The sequence below is a fragment of the Nelumbo lutea genome, chromosome 1 (genome assembly GCF_056320005.1).
Source record: "Nelumbo lutea isolate HS-2025 chromosome 1, American lotus-T2T, whole genome shotgun sequence".
In the NCBI taxonomy this organism is placed as follows: Eukaryota; Viridiplantae; Streptophyta; class Magnoliopsida; order Proteales; family Nelumbonaceae; genus Nelumbo; species Nelumbo lutea.
In genome coordinates this window covers 50,969,786-50,988,615 of record NC_142684.1, presented here as the reverse complement: position 1 = coordinate 50,988,615, position 18,830 = coordinate 50,969,786, and the positions used below count along the sequence as shown (strand labels likewise).

General features: G+C 37.1%; 1 protein-coding gene across 1 annotated transcript; it reads right to left on the bottom strand.

Annotated features, from left to right (window-relative positions):
• Nucleotides 1–413: 413 nt before the first annotated feature.
• Nucleotides 414–17,118, bottom strand: LOC148874617 (protein ECERIFERUM 26-like). Its single transcript, XM_088964288.1, has 2 exons — nt 16,546–17,118; nt 414–1,459 (listed from the first exon to the last, which is right to left on the bottom strand). The coding sequence occupies exons 1-2, from the start codon at nt 16,975–16,977 to the stop codon at nt 587–589; spliced, it is 1,305 nt and encodes a 434-aa protein (XP_088820414.1). The 5' UTR covers nt 16,978–17,118; the 3' UTR covers nt 414–586.
• Between the last annotated feature and the right edge of the window lie 1,712 nt (nt 17,119–18,830).

Here is an 18,830-nt window from a genome sequence, read left to right as displayed (position 1 = left end):
CCAGGCTTAGGCTTTAAAGGAATAAATGCAGCCCCATAACCCCACCATATATCCGTTCTCTGTTTGGGTAAAACACAATAATCCACATTATCTATCGAAAGGTAGAATACTGAAACAAGGTCAGATAGTTTAGAGTTTACATTTTGTTTGTGTTTATGTTCAAATTATATTTCTGAAAAATGATAACAGGTTTGATTTGGTAAGAAATGACACAAGCACGAATTGTATTCAAACGTGTTTCAAATGACTCATAATGACTAAAATATCTCCGTTTATTTTTTATATTAGAGACTACAAGGTGCAGAATCATATATATTTATTATTTTCAAACATCAGAGTTGTATAAATATTTTTTTTTTATTCTGCTTTTCAGATACTAGAGTTTAGTTTTAAATTTTATCAAACCCCATCAATAACACATTAAGACATCATGTTGGGCACTTCATTTTAAAATGTTAAGCTTCGAAAGCAGTGGACCATTTAGCAAAGTATGCCTAAAAGATCAACATATATAAGCAGCAGACATACATAAGCAAACAAGGATCTGAAAGTCTAGTTCCTAATACAAGCAATTCTTCCATCTTTATCATGCAATGGACCATTCTCTTTTGAGCTCATCCTTCAGCTTCATGAGCTGATTCTCCGGCAGAATCAACGTCACAGTCCGGCCTCCGCGACCATCTTCTCTGGCAACTTTCGCCTCTGGAAGCACAAAAATGACCCCTTCATCTCCCACTCCATCCACAGTATAATTCACAAAAACGGGTTTTGTTTTATTCAACTCCAACCCGTAAAGATCACTCCCGCCCAGATCCACAAACGTCAGGTTGGCGCCATAGAACACAAAATCCATCAGCCCTTGATCTTTCTTCACCAATTCTTCAATCTGGGTGTTCTCATTGACAGATGGTTTTGCAATCAATTCCACCAAGTCCTTATGCTTGGCTTCCACAACAGAGAAATCAGCCTTGGCCACGCTTATCATCTGGTTATTGCTCAGAGTCTGGCGCCCTCTATTATGAGGCTCCTTTCTGCAAATGGTCACAATTCTGGGTTCGGGTCCTTCTCTAATCTTAGCTAGAGATTGCCAGATTACAGCACAGATGCATTCAAACAGTGGAGCTTGGTCATTCTTCTGCTTTTGACCCGACACCCTTGACTGTAAACCATCTAACTGTGTGGCAGCTAGGCGGAAAGATAGCATCTCCATTTTGCAGTTTCCAGGAACTACCCAATTGTCTCCGACCGGGTCGACCCGTTTCACTGAAAGTGGCTCTTGGGCAAGTGATGGTGGCTTTTCGGATTTTTCTAATCTGGATACATAGGGTGGAAGCTCGGGCTTGTTACCCGCCAGGACTTGGCCCCACATATTGATGAAATTTGAAGCTGAGAATGCATCCCCGAGGACATGGGCCCAACTGACCCCAACTGCCATTCCTCCACATTTGAACCATGTAATCTGTGTACAAGCAAAAAGCAAGTAGATAGAAATTTAGAAAATTGAGTGAAGTCTACAGACATTCCAATAAGAATGATGTAAATTATGACATTTAATGTAAATGAATAAAGTATATATTTGATTCATGTTATTATGGTGTGTTTTGTGTAATACTCTTAAACTGTACACATATGACACTCGTGTCAATTTAGAATCTTCATAGTAGTTGGATAGATCTGGGGAGATTTATCAAGCCAAGGCTGACACTGATGTGCCGCCAAGTTGATTGGGGTGATTTGTCTCAGTTGCTAGGGTGAGACCCGAGGTACATGTAGTGTGAGTTTCCTGAAACCCTGAACCGGACTAGAATTCCAGTATTTCCATGGTCCTTAGAGATAGATGAGTAAAACTGGAATGTTACACCTAACCCCTACACTCGATTATGATACTACACTAGGTGTCAAATTGGGCTGTCTTTGATATGCCAATTAGTGAGATCCTTAGAGGGGGTCAAAACCTAAGTATGTTAGGACAGTCCGAGAATTCATCTGAGTGGCTGATCATAATGACAAGATCAGCCCCTTTGTCGGACAAAGTGAATGATCAGGGATGCACTCTCTGGTGGAAACCTAAACTGTTGGCAGTTGATTTCAACCGTTGAAATTTGTTTTGCAAAATATATATATATATATATATATATATATATATATATATATTTCAAAATGTTTGCAAAAGGTCTTAATTCCCGGGATCCATGTGAGTAGAGAGTGCATCATTGTACCTTGCAGGCGAGGGAGAGGTCCTCTCTTGTCGGGCAGTGTTTGATCATTATGAACTGAGAGGTTAAGTGTAAGACCACTAAAAGGTAATACATGATGGGCTAATTTTGCATCTGCCCATAGTCCTTAGGTTTTTATAAGGTGGCTTGACCCAGGGACCATTTAGTGTAAATGTTGGGCCCATTAAGAGCCCATGGTGATGGACTCAGAGGTTCACTGTATCCTATAGTGAATTCGGCCAGGCTTTATAACAGATGCTGGGCTGAACCCATGTGGCTGATGTGTAGATCAATGTTTGGGTCTCATGCCATACAAGGATATCCAATTGAGCAGTAGTTTGGAGGGTAAGTGAGCAGATGGACTTAATGGGCTTGAAGCCCAATTCGAAATGGTGATGGACTCAGGGGTTCACTGTATCCTACAGTGAATTCGGCCAGACTTTATAACAGAGGCTGGGCTGAATCAATGTGGCTGATGTGTAGATCAATGTTTGGATCCCATGCCATACAAGGATATCCAATTGAGCAGCAGTTTGGAGGGTAAGTGAGCAGATGGACTTAATGGGCCTAAAGCCCAATTCGAACTGGCTTAATGAGAATAATTAAAAGATGGCGGTTCTGGAATTTAGATCAGCAGATAGGATAAGAAATTGTCCCTATCCACTCAAAGAGTTTAGATCCAAATAGAGGTTTGGATCAAGAAACTTCTATTAGATTATGAGGGCTGATCTTTATCTGTAAATAAGATAAGGATAATCCTTATCTCTTAAAGAGAGTCCAGATCCAAATACAAGATTTGGATTAGAAGAAACTATCTTTAAGGCTATAAATAGGAGTGTAGGGTGAACCCTCAGTACACACATCAGAGATCATCTGACTGACTGCTGAATTCCATAGAGAGGCAACATAGTTTGACTGCACTGTCTCCTTCTCTCCTGCTCTTGCCGCCATACTAGTTCGATCTCCACCTGTTGGACTGATTAAGAAGGGTTCTTGATATTACCTTTTGGCATAAAGGTAATATCAAGTCGTGCTCACTAGCCCTCTATCAGATTCATGTTGAAGAATTCGTTCTTGTTGAAGAGTCGTCCTACTGATTTTGCTTCATCCTACACTATGTCATCTTCAATGGAATCAGTCTTTGGATCTTTCCTTGGGCGTGAACACCTTCAATGGATGTTATTACTACTTCGTATCAGGTATATCCCTCCACTTCCTTTTTGGTTTCAGATTTGATCCGGTTTAGGTTCAAGATTGATCCTTGAAAATGCAGTTTTCTAAAATAGGGAATGTGATTCTCACATGGGAGAGAGAAATTTTTGAAATTTCGCCCAACCATCCTGCAAGGTTCGGCCATCCATATGATAGATCTCCCATCCCTTCAATGGTAACAGAGTCAGGTTCAAATCTTGAACCAAAATTAACCAGATCTGGATCTGCGTAAATGACCAGAAGGCGTTCTACCCAACTTGCGTAGATTAGCATTTTCTGGGAAATTTGTTCCCAGATTTTGGGTGATTGATATGAAATTAAATATTTATAAATCTGAATTATGTTTAGAATTGTTTTGCATCTTTTTCTTGATTTTTGGGTTGTTCGTACGGTAGAGATCGAAATCTTGAATGGCGCAAGAAATTTGTGCATTTGCTGTTCTTTTTCATTCTTGGTCTGTAATTTATTATTTTTAATTTTTAGATGGAATGTATAGAAATTCAATTTTGATGTAATATTAACAGAAATTAGGTTTTCTATTTTATTCTATTCAAAGTTGAAGCAGAAAGCACAAGGAGGAGAATTTCACAGATTAGGGTTCGGCCATCTGGGATTTGCAGTTTTGAAAACTGCATGCTACGGTCTAAGTTCTGTTTCACAGGGTAGCAGTTCTACGAACAACCCTCCTACTGATTCTTGAATGTCTTGTATCAGTAATTTAATTTCAGATCATGTTCTTAAATTAAAAATCAAACCCTAGACTCATTCGAACCAGATTGGACCAAACTGGTTGGACTGCATCTATGGTTCGATGGGGGTTGTTCTCAACCCTAATTTTTCACTCATGGGTCCAGGAGTTAATGGTTAATTACAAGATGCAATTCAGCCCACACCTGTAAAACCCAGTTTTAATATGTTAAAATTGTTTTAGTCCATTTCAGCATAAAAGTTGTATGGGCCAAACTGCTCTTTGCAATTCAGCCCATATACCTAGATAATATTAATTAGTAATATTATGAACTATTATGGGCTTTAATCATGGGTTTTACAGTTATTTAATTGATTGGATCAATTATGTTTTTTTCTACATGTGATGTATGAATGTATGATGTGCAACGTTCATGGGCCATAAGTACTTGGCCCATGCTGATACGATAGTGGCTCTTGCGCATACCATGGCTGAATGCACATCATTGCCATGGTGCCCTTAAGATCATTGGATGATCTCCTTTTGTGGTGGGCCCCGCACCAGTTTCCTCCCCAAGAGAAACCGTGCAGAACCCTAGCCATTTAGGGCCCATCAAAACCTACCTTTATGAAAGTCAGTGGGAGCCACTTTGGTTTGACCTAAATTAAACTAGGGTGTAATATTATATTCCCTCCACTGAAATATGAGTGCATATGATAGAGAAATTCATATGATGAACTCTCTAAAGGCCTTCCATCATTAACATGAAGATGGGTCATTCATTAATGAGGAAACGCACTATAAAATTGGGCTATCAATTTGTTGTCGGATCTATTGGATTATTTCATAAGATGATAGGGGCGTCATAGGCCGACATGGGAGGGGCCGATCCTAAAATGGAAGACTCTCTCACGGTACCTTGGCGTTCATGAATATGATGGATGAGCACTCACTAGACAGAAAGGTTTAACTTAAAATGGCAATGAACATTACCTGACAGAGGCCAAAGGGAAAGCTCATAAGATGAGTGGATATAATCCTTCACAGAAAGATAATGGGGTTATGCAGCTAAAATAGTTGGCTCCATGCACCCTATGTGATTTCCACATTTTCAGATACATAATTCGCAGTCTCTGTCACTAAGATAAGGGGAAATCTCAGAGATGAATAAATGGAAATAGAACATAGGTTAAAAGTCATATCTATGTAGATAACATGAATCAAATAAGGTTGTGGACTAATATTTGCTTTGCCCTTTATCAGAAATGGCAGACGGACAATTCACTAAATTGTTGGACAACAACAAACTTAAGGGCCCAAACTACGTTGACTAGTATCGTAACCTTATACTAGTCCTGACGTTCGAGAAAATGGACAAGGTAGCTAAAAACCCTGCCCCGAAACGTTCAGGTGATAGGGCTTCTAAGGCCCACAGGAGGGACTATCAAGAATAGGAAGAGAAAAATTCTCTTGCCCGGTGCTACATCTTAGCATCATTGGATAATCCGATACAGCGACAGTTCGATCAGATCGAATTGTCCAATGATATCTTGGATAGTCTGAGAGCAATGTATGAGGAGCGAAATCGTTCTACTTGTTAGAAGTTCTTGAAACAGTTCATGAATGCGCAAATGTCCAAGAATTAGCAAGTTCATGACCATTGTTTTAATATGATGGGATACATCAATGAACTTGAGAGGCTCTTGGATTTGGACTTGATCGCGTCACTAAGGTTGATGTCATCCTAAATTCTTTGCCCCTTCCTTCAATCAGTTCATCATGAAGTATAACATGAATAAGCTAAATGTTAACATCCAGGAACTCAGCAACATGCTGTAGAGGGCCAAAGAACTGATAAATAAGGATGAGCCTATTGCCATGCTTGTTGATGTGGCAAATCGGGCAAAAAGAAGAGGAAGGCAAAGAAGAAGGCTGAGAAAGAATAAAGCATCAGATGCTTGTCACTTCTGCAAGCAGGTCGGCCATTGGAAGATGAAATGTCATTAGTACCAGGAGACTAAGAAATAAGGTAATTTCGAATAATTTGTCATAGAAACCAATATGTTGGTTACTTCTGCTTCCTGGTGTATTGACTCTAGGGCTTCAACTCATGCATGTAACTTACCGCAAGGGTTCAGGACAAGCAAAAAGACTTGAGTGACGAAGAGGTGATTCTTTACTTGGGGTCTTCTGCAACTGTTGCAGCTACAGCCATAGGGACTGTAGAATTATATTCTAGAGAATGATTAATTACATTAAAAGATTGTCTTTATGTACTGAATTCGAGAAGAAATTTGATTTTTGTTTCAAAACTGTGCGGATGGATATTTTGTTCTCTTTAGTAATATGATTATTATTAAAAAAAGTAACAAATTCCTCGTATACAAAGAACTTGAGAATGGTCTCTATGTTCTCCATCATTCTCTGAAAACAAACATAACTGAAACTACATCGGATGATATCCCAAAGAAAAGAACATGTGATACAGTCAATCCCACGTGCCTGTGGCATTACTAACTTGGCCATATTAACATAGATCATATGTTATACATACTGATGAAACGACCATTTAACAGTAAGCCTTAAAGATCGACATGTACACTTGATCTTATACATACTGATGTATGTGGTACCATAAATGTTATGACACGTAACCAGCACGTTTACTTCATAACATTTATCAATGATTACTCACAGTATGGTTACGTGTACCTAATGAGACATAAGTCTGAATCTTTTGAAAAGTTCACAGAATTTAGACAAAAGCTCGAGAAATAGTTAGAGAGAGAAATTAAGACCCTTCGATCAGATCAAGGTAGCGAGTATCTCTCTGACGAATTCAGGGACTATTTAAATGTCAATGGGATAGTATCACAATTAGCTCATCTTACTACACCACAACTAAACGGTGTCAGAGAGGAAGAACTAGACTTTATTGGATATGGTCCGATCACTTCTCATACACTCGGAATTACCCATATCATTTTGGGGTTACGCATTAGAGACTGCAATATATGTGCTGAACCGGGTTCCAACCAAATAAGTTCTGAAGACTCCCTATAAGCTTTGGACCAGTAAGAAACTAAGTATAAGACATTTGAAGATTTGGGGCTGTCCGACACATGTTAAAAGAACAAGTGTGGATAAATTAGAATCAAAAACCATTCGTTACCTATTCATAGGCTATCCCAAAGGCTCTGTGTTACTTATTCTATGACCCAAGAGAACAGAATGTGTTCTATAGTCAAAATGCTCATTTCTTGGAAGATGATTACATCCTGAACAATCATCGTCAAGGTGTTCTTGATGAAGAGAGCTTAGGAGTAGTGGAAGATGTCCCACAAGCTCCAGCTAACAACCTACCTAGGAGATCTATCTAGGTTTCCAGGCCTCTAGTCCGTTTCAGTTATGAACAAGAAAGTTACTTAGTGGAAGCCACGAACAGTGATTACGATCCCGTGACTTATATGGAAGCTATGTTGGACATAGATTTCTTGAAGTGGGTAGATGCCATGAGAGCTGAGATGGACTCAATGGAGACCAATGGAGTCTGAACTCTAGTGGATCCGCCCATTGGGGTAAAAGCAATTTGTTGCAAATGGATCTATAAGAGGAAGAGGGCCAAATGGTAAGGTTGAGACCTACAAGGCTCGTCTTGTGGCGAAAGGATACACTTAGAAAGAATGAATCGATTATGAGGAAACCTTTTCACCAGTGGCCATGCTTAAATCTATTAGGATCCTGTTATCTGTAGCAGCATACCATGATTATGAGATTTGGCAAATGGATGTTAAAACTGTGTTCCTAAATGGAGATCTTAGTGAAGATATCTATATGCAACAACTGCAAGGTTTCATAGCTACGGGTCAGGAACACATGGTATGTAAACTAAATCGATCAATATATAGACTTAAGCAACTTCTAGGAGTTGGAACATCCGGTTTGACTCTACCATCAAACAGTTTGACTTTGAACAAAACCCGAATGAGTCATGTGTTTACAAGAAATCCAGTTGGGATAAGGTTATGTTCCTGATTCTGTATTTAGATGGCATTCTACTCATTGGGAATGATGCAGGAATGTTGACTACAGTGAAAGTATGCCTTTCACAGCAATTCTCCATGAAAGATCTTGGAGAAGCCTCATACATACTAGGTCTTCGACTCTATAGAGATAGATTGAAGAGGATAATAGGATTATCTCAATCTGCTTACACTGACAAAATAGTCAAAAGATACAGCATAGAGAACTCTAAAAAATGAAATATTCCTTTCAGGCATGGAGTCACTCTCTCCAAGGGTATGTCTCCCAAGACTCCCGAAGAGATTGAGGGCATGAAGGGTGTTCCCTATGCCTCAGTTGTAGGAGCATCATGTATGCCATGCTGTGCACTCGTCATGACATCTCTCAGGTAGTGAGTGTGGTAAGCAGATTTAGTCAAACTCAGGACATGAGCATTGGATCGTTGTGAAACACATACTAAAGTATTTTCGAATGACAAAATAGTTTTGCCTAGTATTTGATGGTAGTTCACTACAATTCTAGGGGTATACTGATGCCGACTTTCAGTCAGATCTAGATGATAAAAAATCTACATCTGGTTATATCTTCGCGATAAAATCGTGTGTTAGTTTGCTGGAAAAACAGCAAACAATGGTCCACGGCAGATTCTACAACTAAAGCCGAATACATTGCAGCAAGTGAAACTGACAAAAAAGTCCTATGGATAAAAAAGTTCATTCACGAATTGGGAGTAGTTCCATCCAGTACATCACCCATTTCATTGTTGTGTGACAACACTAGAGCTATCGCTTAGGCTAAGGAGCCACAAACCCACTCGAAGTCGAAGCACATCGAGAGGAAATACCATGTACTATGGGAGATAGTTGGAAGAGGGGATATCGTAATTCAGAAAGTAGCATCAACGGAAAATGTAACAAACCCATTGAATAAGCCACTAACACAGAAAGTGTGAGAAACATGTGAAAAGCATGGGACTCCGGCTTATACCAGATTGGACCTAAGTGCAAGTGAGAGCTGTTAGACAGTGTATGCCCTTAGCTTCAATCAGAATGATGTACATTATGACATTTAATGTAAATGAATAAAGTACATATTTGATTCATGTTATTATGGTGTGTTTCTATGTAATACCCTTAAACTAGACACATATGAGACTCGTGTTACTTCAGAATCTTCACAGCCATTTGATAGATCTTGGAAAATTTATCCTACCAAGGTTGACTCTGATGTACTGCCAAGTTGGTTGGGGTAGCTTGTCTCAACTGTCAGGGTGAGACCTAAGGTACATGTAGTGTGGGCTTTTTTGAAACCCTAAACCATACCAGAATTTTAATATTGCCCTGGACCTTGGAGATAGATGAACAAAATTGGAATATTACACCTGACCCCTACACTCGATTATGATACTACACTAGGTGTCAGATTGTGCTATTTTTGATATTCCAATCAGTAAGGGATTATTCTTATTTCTTAAAGAGAGTCTAGATCCAAATACAAGATTTGGATTAGGAAACTCCTAATGGGATTAGGAGAACCTCTTTTTAAGGCTATAAATAGGAGAGTAGGGCGAACTCTCAGTACACACATCAGAGATCATTTGACTGACTACTGAATTCCAGAGAGAGGCAACATAGTTTGACTGCACTGTCTCCTTTCCTGCTCTTGCCGTCATACCAGTTCGATCTCCACCTGTGGGAGTGATCAAGAAGGGTTCTTGATATTACCTTTTGGCAGAACAAATAATCTAAAGTCGTGCTCACTAGCCCTCCATCAGATTCTTGCTGAAGAATTTGATTTTTGCTAAAGAGTCGTCCTGTTGATTCAGTTTCATCCTGCACCGTATCATTTTTGGTGAAAACGGTCTTTGGATATTTCCTTGGGCGTGAAAACCTTCATTGGAGGTTATTACTATTTCGTATCAGGTATATCCCTCCACTCCCTTTTTGATTTTAGATATGATCTAGTTTAAGTTCAAGATTGGTCATTGAAAATGCAGTTTTCTAAAATAGGAAATATGATTACCACATGTGAGAGAGACTTTTGAAATTTCATCCAACCTTCATGTAGGGTTCGGCCATCCATATGGTGGATCTCTCATCCCTTCAACTCTACCATGATTGTAATCCTAATTGGGTCACTGAATTGGATACCAATAAAGCCCATTACATTAGAAAGGCCTACAAGTCACTATACACAGATTTTGGGTTTGTATTTTTAGGTTTGTAATTATAATAGGATCCAAGCTGACCCAAACAAAGGACATATATTCTGGTTGTAAAGCCCAGGTGCATTCATTGACAAGGTTGCTACATTTGGTGTGTGTGGGGTGGGGGAATAAATTTGTTTGTGCCATAAAGTGGTGGCAGTGTCAAAAAAAAAAAAAAAGAAAAGAAAGTGGTGGAAGAAAAGAAATGTTGTAGTATTATTTTAGATAGAAACTTTTTTATGCCCTTATTACCTTGGAAAACCTTGTTTTCTCAACAAAGAAAAAATGAACCAATGAATTAATGAAAGAAAATCAAAATCCAATGATTTGGATCAAATCATGTCATTCCTAATTCAGCAAGCCATTGCTTTATTAAGGTCATGTTTGGTTTAACTCTCATTTTTTTTCATTTTTATCCAAGATCAAATTCTAGAATGAAAAAGAATGGGTAAAATGAAAAAATATTGCTATGAGCCAAACACTTTTCTCCTAAAAAATGAATTCTTTTTAAACTGACAAGTGCCTTATGTTGTGCATTTTCATTCTTTAAAAAAAATGTATTAGTAATCATAAACCACCGGCCTAGGTCTCCAAAATCATCAACATAGATGATTACTGGTAGGTCTGTCAATTGGACTAGATTTGGTCCAATCCAATATTGGTCCATTTACAAATGGACTGGACCAAATCCATACAAACCAAGTTCAATCTACTCTAAATAAAATGGAAATAGACCGTATTGGGTCCAATCCAATCCAAATTGAATCAAACACAAAAATAATATGAGAAATCCAGAAAATATATAAAAAAACTACAACATCTACTACAATTCAATCCAGTCCAATTAAAATGCAAATGGACTGAAATGGGTCCAATCCAATTCAAAGTGAATGAATAAACGCACTATCATAGTTTCATAAAAGTACTTTGATAAAGATACTTTCATAAAAGTGCTTTTGTAAAAGAAATTTCACAAAAGTGCTTTTATAAAAGTACTTTTCATAAAAATGCTTTCATAAAATTGCTTTCATGTAAAAGTACATTTATAAAAGGGCTTTCGTAAAAGTTATTTCCATACTATTACTTTTTTTAATTTTCATAAAATTACTTCTATAAAAGTGCTCTCATAAAATTACTTTAATAAAAGTGCTTTCGTAAAAGTTTTTTCCATACTATTACTTTTTTAAAGTGCTCTCGTAAAAGTTCTTTCATAAAGTGCAATCGTAAAAGTGTTTTCATAAAAGTATTTTTATATTGGTGGTTTCTAAGTTCTAACCGCTAGCATAGAGTTTCTTTAAAGAATGAAAATGAATAAGATGGGAAATGATTATTTTTCATGTTGTAGGCTACTTCAATTTAAGTGCTATGGGCTGATTTTTCATTCTAAAATGAATGAGGCCGATGGCAAGAATTTTGTAACGAAACGCAATAATGTTATTCATCTACAATGAGCAACAATTAAAAAAATGAAGCCCTAAGAAAAACCAAGCATGGCCTAAGGTGCTTTGGTAAGGTTTTTTAGGAATATATTGTGATAATCCAAATAACGAAAAGATGTACTGAACTTTTGGGGTCTTGTATTTCAAGATCAAGACCGGTTGGTAAGTGGTTTGGTTTAACAAACTTTTAAAAATGCATTTAAAGACTATATACTGGGCAGGACTCAAGATTTGTTTAGAAGCTTCCTAAAATTCGGCAATTCATTCTTTTGGGGTTTTTTTGAGCATACATCTTTCAATCTCTTTTGACTTTCTATTACTAAACAGAAAAACAGAAAAAATCAATTTCTTGAATTCTGATTTTGTTTTCAAAGAGAAAAACGAGTTGGTTTTGTTTCAAAAATCAAGTCATGGTTTTGGAACCATCAAAATAATGGTTTTAACAAAAACAGCTTATGTAGTGTAGAAATTATATGATTTATAGAACATGATATTAAATAGACAGATGGAAACATGTTTTTGAAACTAGAAATTCAAGAACATATTTTTGTGTTTTTGTTTTGAAAACAAAAAAACATACACACAACCAATGAACACGTTTTCAATGTTTTTGTTTTGATGAACAATCTGCTATCAAACCAGATGGTTTTGATTTATTTATGTAACTATTAGCAACAAGAAAAGCAATTCACATTGTAGAACACCGCCTTGGTTTGCATTTGGAATCAGAACCGGAATTGAAATGAAAAACCCTTGGAATCAGAATTAGAATGATCAACTCTCATACTCTATTTGGTTCAGATAGGACTCAGAAATAAAATTGAAATAAGCCTGAATGGGATTTCATTCCCAATGGATAGGGAATGGCCATTCCCTCAAATGAGAAAATGCCAGTTCAGCAAAAATGAAAATGGAATTCTAATTCTGTTCAACCAAGCAGTTAGAATCGGAGTGGGTCCAATTCCAGACCCTACCCTAAATCAGTCTTCAGAATTTGTTGAAGCTCAGAAGACCGCCTAAATTTACAGAGTACGGACAGGCCCAATGCAGATTTCTGATTTCCACTGCAGAGCTATAAACATTCAAAATGTCAAAAAACCTCATTCTACACCAATGCCCACCCATAAATTGGCATCAATTCCAAATTAACACCACCCCAACTGTACTTTAGACCTAAAAATTCTTACCCTTCTTTGTCCCCTAAATTTATTAAGATATAAGTAATTGTCTGACACAAAGCACTTATACGTGGCAATTATTTCATCCTTGATGACATCAAATATAAGTCATGCTCCTAGCATTTATATATATGAAAGAACATGATCGTTTACTCTATATTATGGGGCCTTAGCAACAAAGATATTAGAAAAGGGAAAAGGAATCCAGGTATGGAAATTATTTATTTCTTTTGGATTATTTTGAAAAGGAAGCCAATATGTTGCCCACCTCCCCTACCCCTCTCATTGATGTGTACAATAAGGCACCATCATCATAACAATAATGAGGTGTCCACCTAAGCTGCCACTTGTCAAGATAGTGAAGACCAAGATTCATATAATCAAATGAAAGGAAAATTTTCTAACTTTTCAAGTTGTTTCTGGTCTGCCTGGGAACAAAATTGAAATATGTCAGTTCTAAAATTGCTGTGTACATTGGGTGATTAGGAATGGTTCTAAAGCTCTAGAAATATTCAGTAAGAAATCTATAGTTTTAAACAAAAGGAAAGTTTTGAAACCAAGGAATTTTAATCGAGTTAGCACATTTGATAATGAATTTTAATTGAATTACAACTCTGTTTGAGTAATCTTAATTAAATTAGAACTCATGTATTTGCCAATGAATTCTATAGTTGTAGACAAGTTTCTTGATTAAATTGCTGAAACTCCTACTAAGAAATCATAATACCTAATTGCACTACTTAGAGATGTGCCTAAAACTCTTCACAATTTTTTTTATAATTTTTCTAATATTTATATTTATTTTTAAATTTTTATTATTTAACTATGAGAGTATTGGTTGACTCATTTGGCATGGATGGTTGAACTACTTGTCACTCATACAAAAGGGTGGTTTATTTAACTATTTTTCATGTTAGTTATGAACATAGGTTTTACATTATTAAAAATATTGGATAAAGATTTAATTTGTAGAGTTTATTGGTGAGAAAAAAAATGCTTCAAATAAAGTTTTTAATGAGAGAGAGTGAGAGTTAATACCTTAATGAGAGGGAATTTAATGAAGTGGAAAGTAATAGTACTTTAAGTTACATTTTTTGCCCACAACTAAAGAGAGACTAAATTCATAAATAGGGGTGTTTTAGTCAAGAAAAGTATATAAAGCTCATTTATTTAATGTGCTTTAGATTTAAGATTTAATAAAAGGAAATGAGAGTTAATACCTTAAATATAGAACTTAATGACAAAGAATATAATAACTTAATAAAAGTAGTAGTTTTAACTATATTTTTTGCCCTCATAACACAAAGCTTAAAAAATAAAGATATTTTAATAAAAAAATCCAGAATCTTGACCTCATTCACACTTTTAATAGTAGTATAGATATGAAGTTATTAAAAATGAAAAACAACACTAACTTGGGTCTATTTGGTGTATAGTTGGAATCTGGAATCACAACCGCAATCCTCAAAATTGGAATCCGAATGGTCTATTTCCATAATCTGTTTGGTTCTTACATGAATTAGTATGGGAATTAAAATCAGTTGGAATGGGATTTTATTTCCAATGGAGGGGGAGGAAATAGTTATTCCCTCAAAGGGGGGAATGTCATTCCATTAGAAATGGAAATGGGATTCTGATTCTGCCCAACCAAACAGTTTTCAGACCCCCCCCCCCCTATTCTTACAAACCAAATGGAAATCTCATAGAGATCCTAGTTTAATGGGGCGATGGATATGGCATTGAATAGGATAGAATTGTGAAATAGGATTCATGTAGTTGACCCAATACATGTGATAAGGCATAGATGATGATGATGATGATGATGATGATGATGATGAGACCTTAGGTGTTTAAAGGGAAATCTATGATGCCCATAAGATATGGTAGCAGAAGAGTTTTGACCAATCAAAATCCATCTGTGAATTTTGATAAATTTCACCCGATTGATTAATATGTTTAATACCAGTTGATAGGTCACAAATTTTTTAGATATCGTCATGCCTTTCTGGTATTATATTTGATCCTGTGAAATAATGCATGAGATGAAAAGTTCCAATTCAGTATTATGATCATAAGATTGATAATGCTTTAGACTGAAAATTCAATATTATGGTGGCAGGAAGAGGGTTATTTTGTAGGAGCAAGGTAAGATGCAAGATGATGTAATGCCCACTTTATATGAGAAAGAAGAGAGCTATAATATGAACACACCAATGTTTGAAATAAAAAATCAAATGATGTGATGCATTGAATTTACTGTAAACACTGGCATGTTTGTATTTCACTGGGTGACAATTATTTTGCAACCATGGTCATAGGTAACGCAAGCTTGGACCAAACTGCCCACAACCAACATGATCCAACAAGACTCGGTTGTGCCAAAGCACAGCCCACCTAGTCCAATAATCGGGCCATGCCAGGCACCGTTTGAAACCTTAGACCCTATTGGGCTTAGGGGTCCAGGCCCATAGCTGGCATGACATGACATGAGAAAATAGCTCAGCCTAGCATGGCCCATGGCCCAACATAGCAGGACTCACATATATATATATATATATATATATATATATATATATATATATATATATATATATATATATATATATATATATATTCAATTTTATTATATTATTTTATTCTAATTTTACTGTAATTTTTTCAATTTTATTTTATTATTTTATATATAAACAATTATATACATCAAAATTCATATAAAATAAAATTTTAACTTTTTTTTTCATTTTGTTGTCTATCTTATTAATTTATTTTAATTTTTCATTTTTTTCAAGTTTTCTTAAAAAAAAATCATATCGGTCTGCAATCTGGTTTAGGGCCTTTAGGCTTTAGGCTGTGCTGGGATCCCCTCTTGAAAAAATTGTGTCAAGCGGGCATGGGCCACTACAATGTGGTTGGCCCGAAAAAAGTGGGTTTGTTGTGCTGGCACGGCCTACATTACAGATCTAAGAAAGAATTGAGGTAGGATATGAAAATGGTGCAAATCTTTTATCAATTTTTGCCATGCAAAATTTGCAAGGGTTAGTAAGTGCAAAAATAAAAAATAAAAAACAAAAGAGTAATTTGCATCAGGCAAGAATGCAAAACAAATAAAATCAAAATTGAAGCAGGTACAAATTTTGCACCCAGTCATGATTTGCACTACAACCAAACACAAGCTAAAAGATTTCAATTCAGTGGATTTAAGCAAGAGAGGACGGGACGGCCTTAGGTGGTAGAACCAAAGGACCCTAAAATGGGAATGGGCCCAATTAATTTTAGCCTGACCAAATTTCTGGTAATATATGGTTGTTAAAGCATGGCTAGCATTGGTCTTTATTTTATTTGAACCAAACACTACCTCGACAGAACCATCATTTTCCATGAAAACTTGTTCTAGATTGCAAACTAGCAACTCAGTCTAACAAACTCGGAGAGTTGATGATGAGATGATGACTGATCACTATTTACCCGGTTCATGAACTTCAAACAATGTAAATTAGAAATGCATGGTGTCATGGTGGGTGTGAAGATAGAAAACTTTCCTTATAATAATTAGTGTATATAGTCTGTGGAGAGCAGTCTGTACCTGCAATAGAACCAATGGAGAGAAAGCTAACTCAGGACCGATGACTTGATTGGAGACAAAACGGCAGTGGGTAGAGAAATCCTTGATTTCCAACCACTCATCAAGGGTCTGGCTACACTTGGCCTCGATGAATCGGACACCGCAGTCGTTGCATTTGATGAATGGCCGCCCTGACTCTGATCTCCTGAACCTTCCTGAGGCGTGGTAGTAAAGCTCCAGCCACTGAAACATGGTCTCCTTGATCTTGGGGATGGTGAACCCCTCCACCGAGCTGCTACTGAAGAAATAAACCCCTCTTAGGTAGTGAAGCTTCATGGCCAAGTCCATGTTACTGGGTTCATATATCAGGTCAGGTGGGGTTACTGCCGCCGGTCCAACCGACGACAATCTCACGCCGGAGATGAGGCTTTCGACAACGTCCGGTGAAACCATGGTAGACAGAGAGAGACAGATGATGAATAAATGTGCATGGTATATAGTAAAGCTTCTCTTTTATAGGAAGACAAGAGTTGGGTAGGTGGTACTGTTCTTTCAAAATGAATGTCTGATGAACAAGTTAGGTTTACATTGAATGCCTCTTTACGGGCCCAATTGAAAAAGTAGTCCAGTAATCAAATCATGGCAGGGTACGTAGCTTGGGAGCTGGAACTGACACACAATATATGGACGAGTCCACCCGACTCATTACTCAGTGTTCATCACTGCCATGTGGAAAAGTGACCATGTGAGTTGGCAAAATGAGGAAGTATGGGTGGCCAATTTCTTGCAACTGTTCGATTTGTCCTTTTGCTCTCTTATGTGTATGTATTTTTGGTGGTTAAGGGAATGCACTGGTGCCTTAAATTTGCTAGACAGCTGGAAGCCTGGAATCCGGAGTCCCTATCCAATCTTATCCTTGGAAGCCAGAAAATGTGAAAAGTGAACATGTACTTGATAACATGCTAGCCATTTCAAATTTCAACTACCGTAATTAAGAATGTCTCAAGTATAACTGTTTATGGGCCGTGTTTTTACTGTGTATTAATAAATTTTTTTAAGGCCCGAGCCTGAATCCGGTCTGACCATCGGGCCTATAATTTGGGCCCGAACCCAGCCCTCATAAAAAGTTTGAGGCCCGAGTCTGGGCCCGGGCCCAAAATTTAACCTATACTATTATTATTATTAATGTTGAAGTAGCTGAATAGAGAGAGAGATTGAAATTATAAAGAAAAGAATAATATATATATATATATATATATTAAATTATAAATATATATTTTAATAAATATTATATTATTTATATATTTTATAAAATATATAATACTAAGTCGGACCAGGCCAGGCTCGAGCCGGGCTTTTTTGACAAATCCTGAGCCTGGCCCGAAACATAGTCGGGCTTACTATGTTAAGCTCGAAGTCAAGCCTGCGAGCCTAATTATATGACCAAGCCCAACCCAAATGCGGGCCGAACTAGGCCATCAGGCTACCCGACTCATGAACAGGTCTAATCTCAACCACCAAAGGTGGCTTAGTCAGTGCAAGGCGTGCTCAAACAGCCTTTAGGAATTTGCATTGAAAATATCTCTCTACGTGAAATAAGGGTGCATAGGTACGGAGATATTCCCGATGCATGAGTGTAAGGCGGGCTTGCACTGACTGAAATGTTGTTTCAGTTGCAACATTCAGATCAGCTCTAATCAGTGCATGTCCGTTCCAACAGATTTTACGGCCTTACTTCGGAAATATCTACATATTAATGAGCATTGAGATATTCCCGTGCAAGATTGCAAAAGAGTGTTGGAACAGTGTGAGCATGAATTTGGACTGACTGAAGCCGAACGGTGCGACATCTATGCACTCCTTGTCACTGGACGACCATTTGAGCCACTGAGTTGGGGGCTAAAATGGTTGCTTGATAACGACTCAAGTGGTTAAATTCAATGACTCGTTTGTTTTGTCATCATCTTGTCCCATCTATATGACTTGCTTACATAAATCTTATTTCGCCAATTCATTCTCTTGATTTACGGTCAAATTAGGAGTTAAAATGGGGCTGTTTGATAACGATTCAAGTGGTTAAATTTAGCCATCCAATTCTTTTGTCCCAACTGTGTCGCGATGGTTGTTTTCGAGTGTTATTTAATTTTTTTTATCAATTATTTAAAGGTTGATAAAAAATCAACAGTCCTAAATTATTGTCTTTTTTTTTTTATTTAAGATAGTTAGGGTCATAAGAATGTTTATTAAGGCGTGATTTTAACTTTTTTAAGTAGAAGAGATAAAGATTTGGGATTATTCATTTTTTG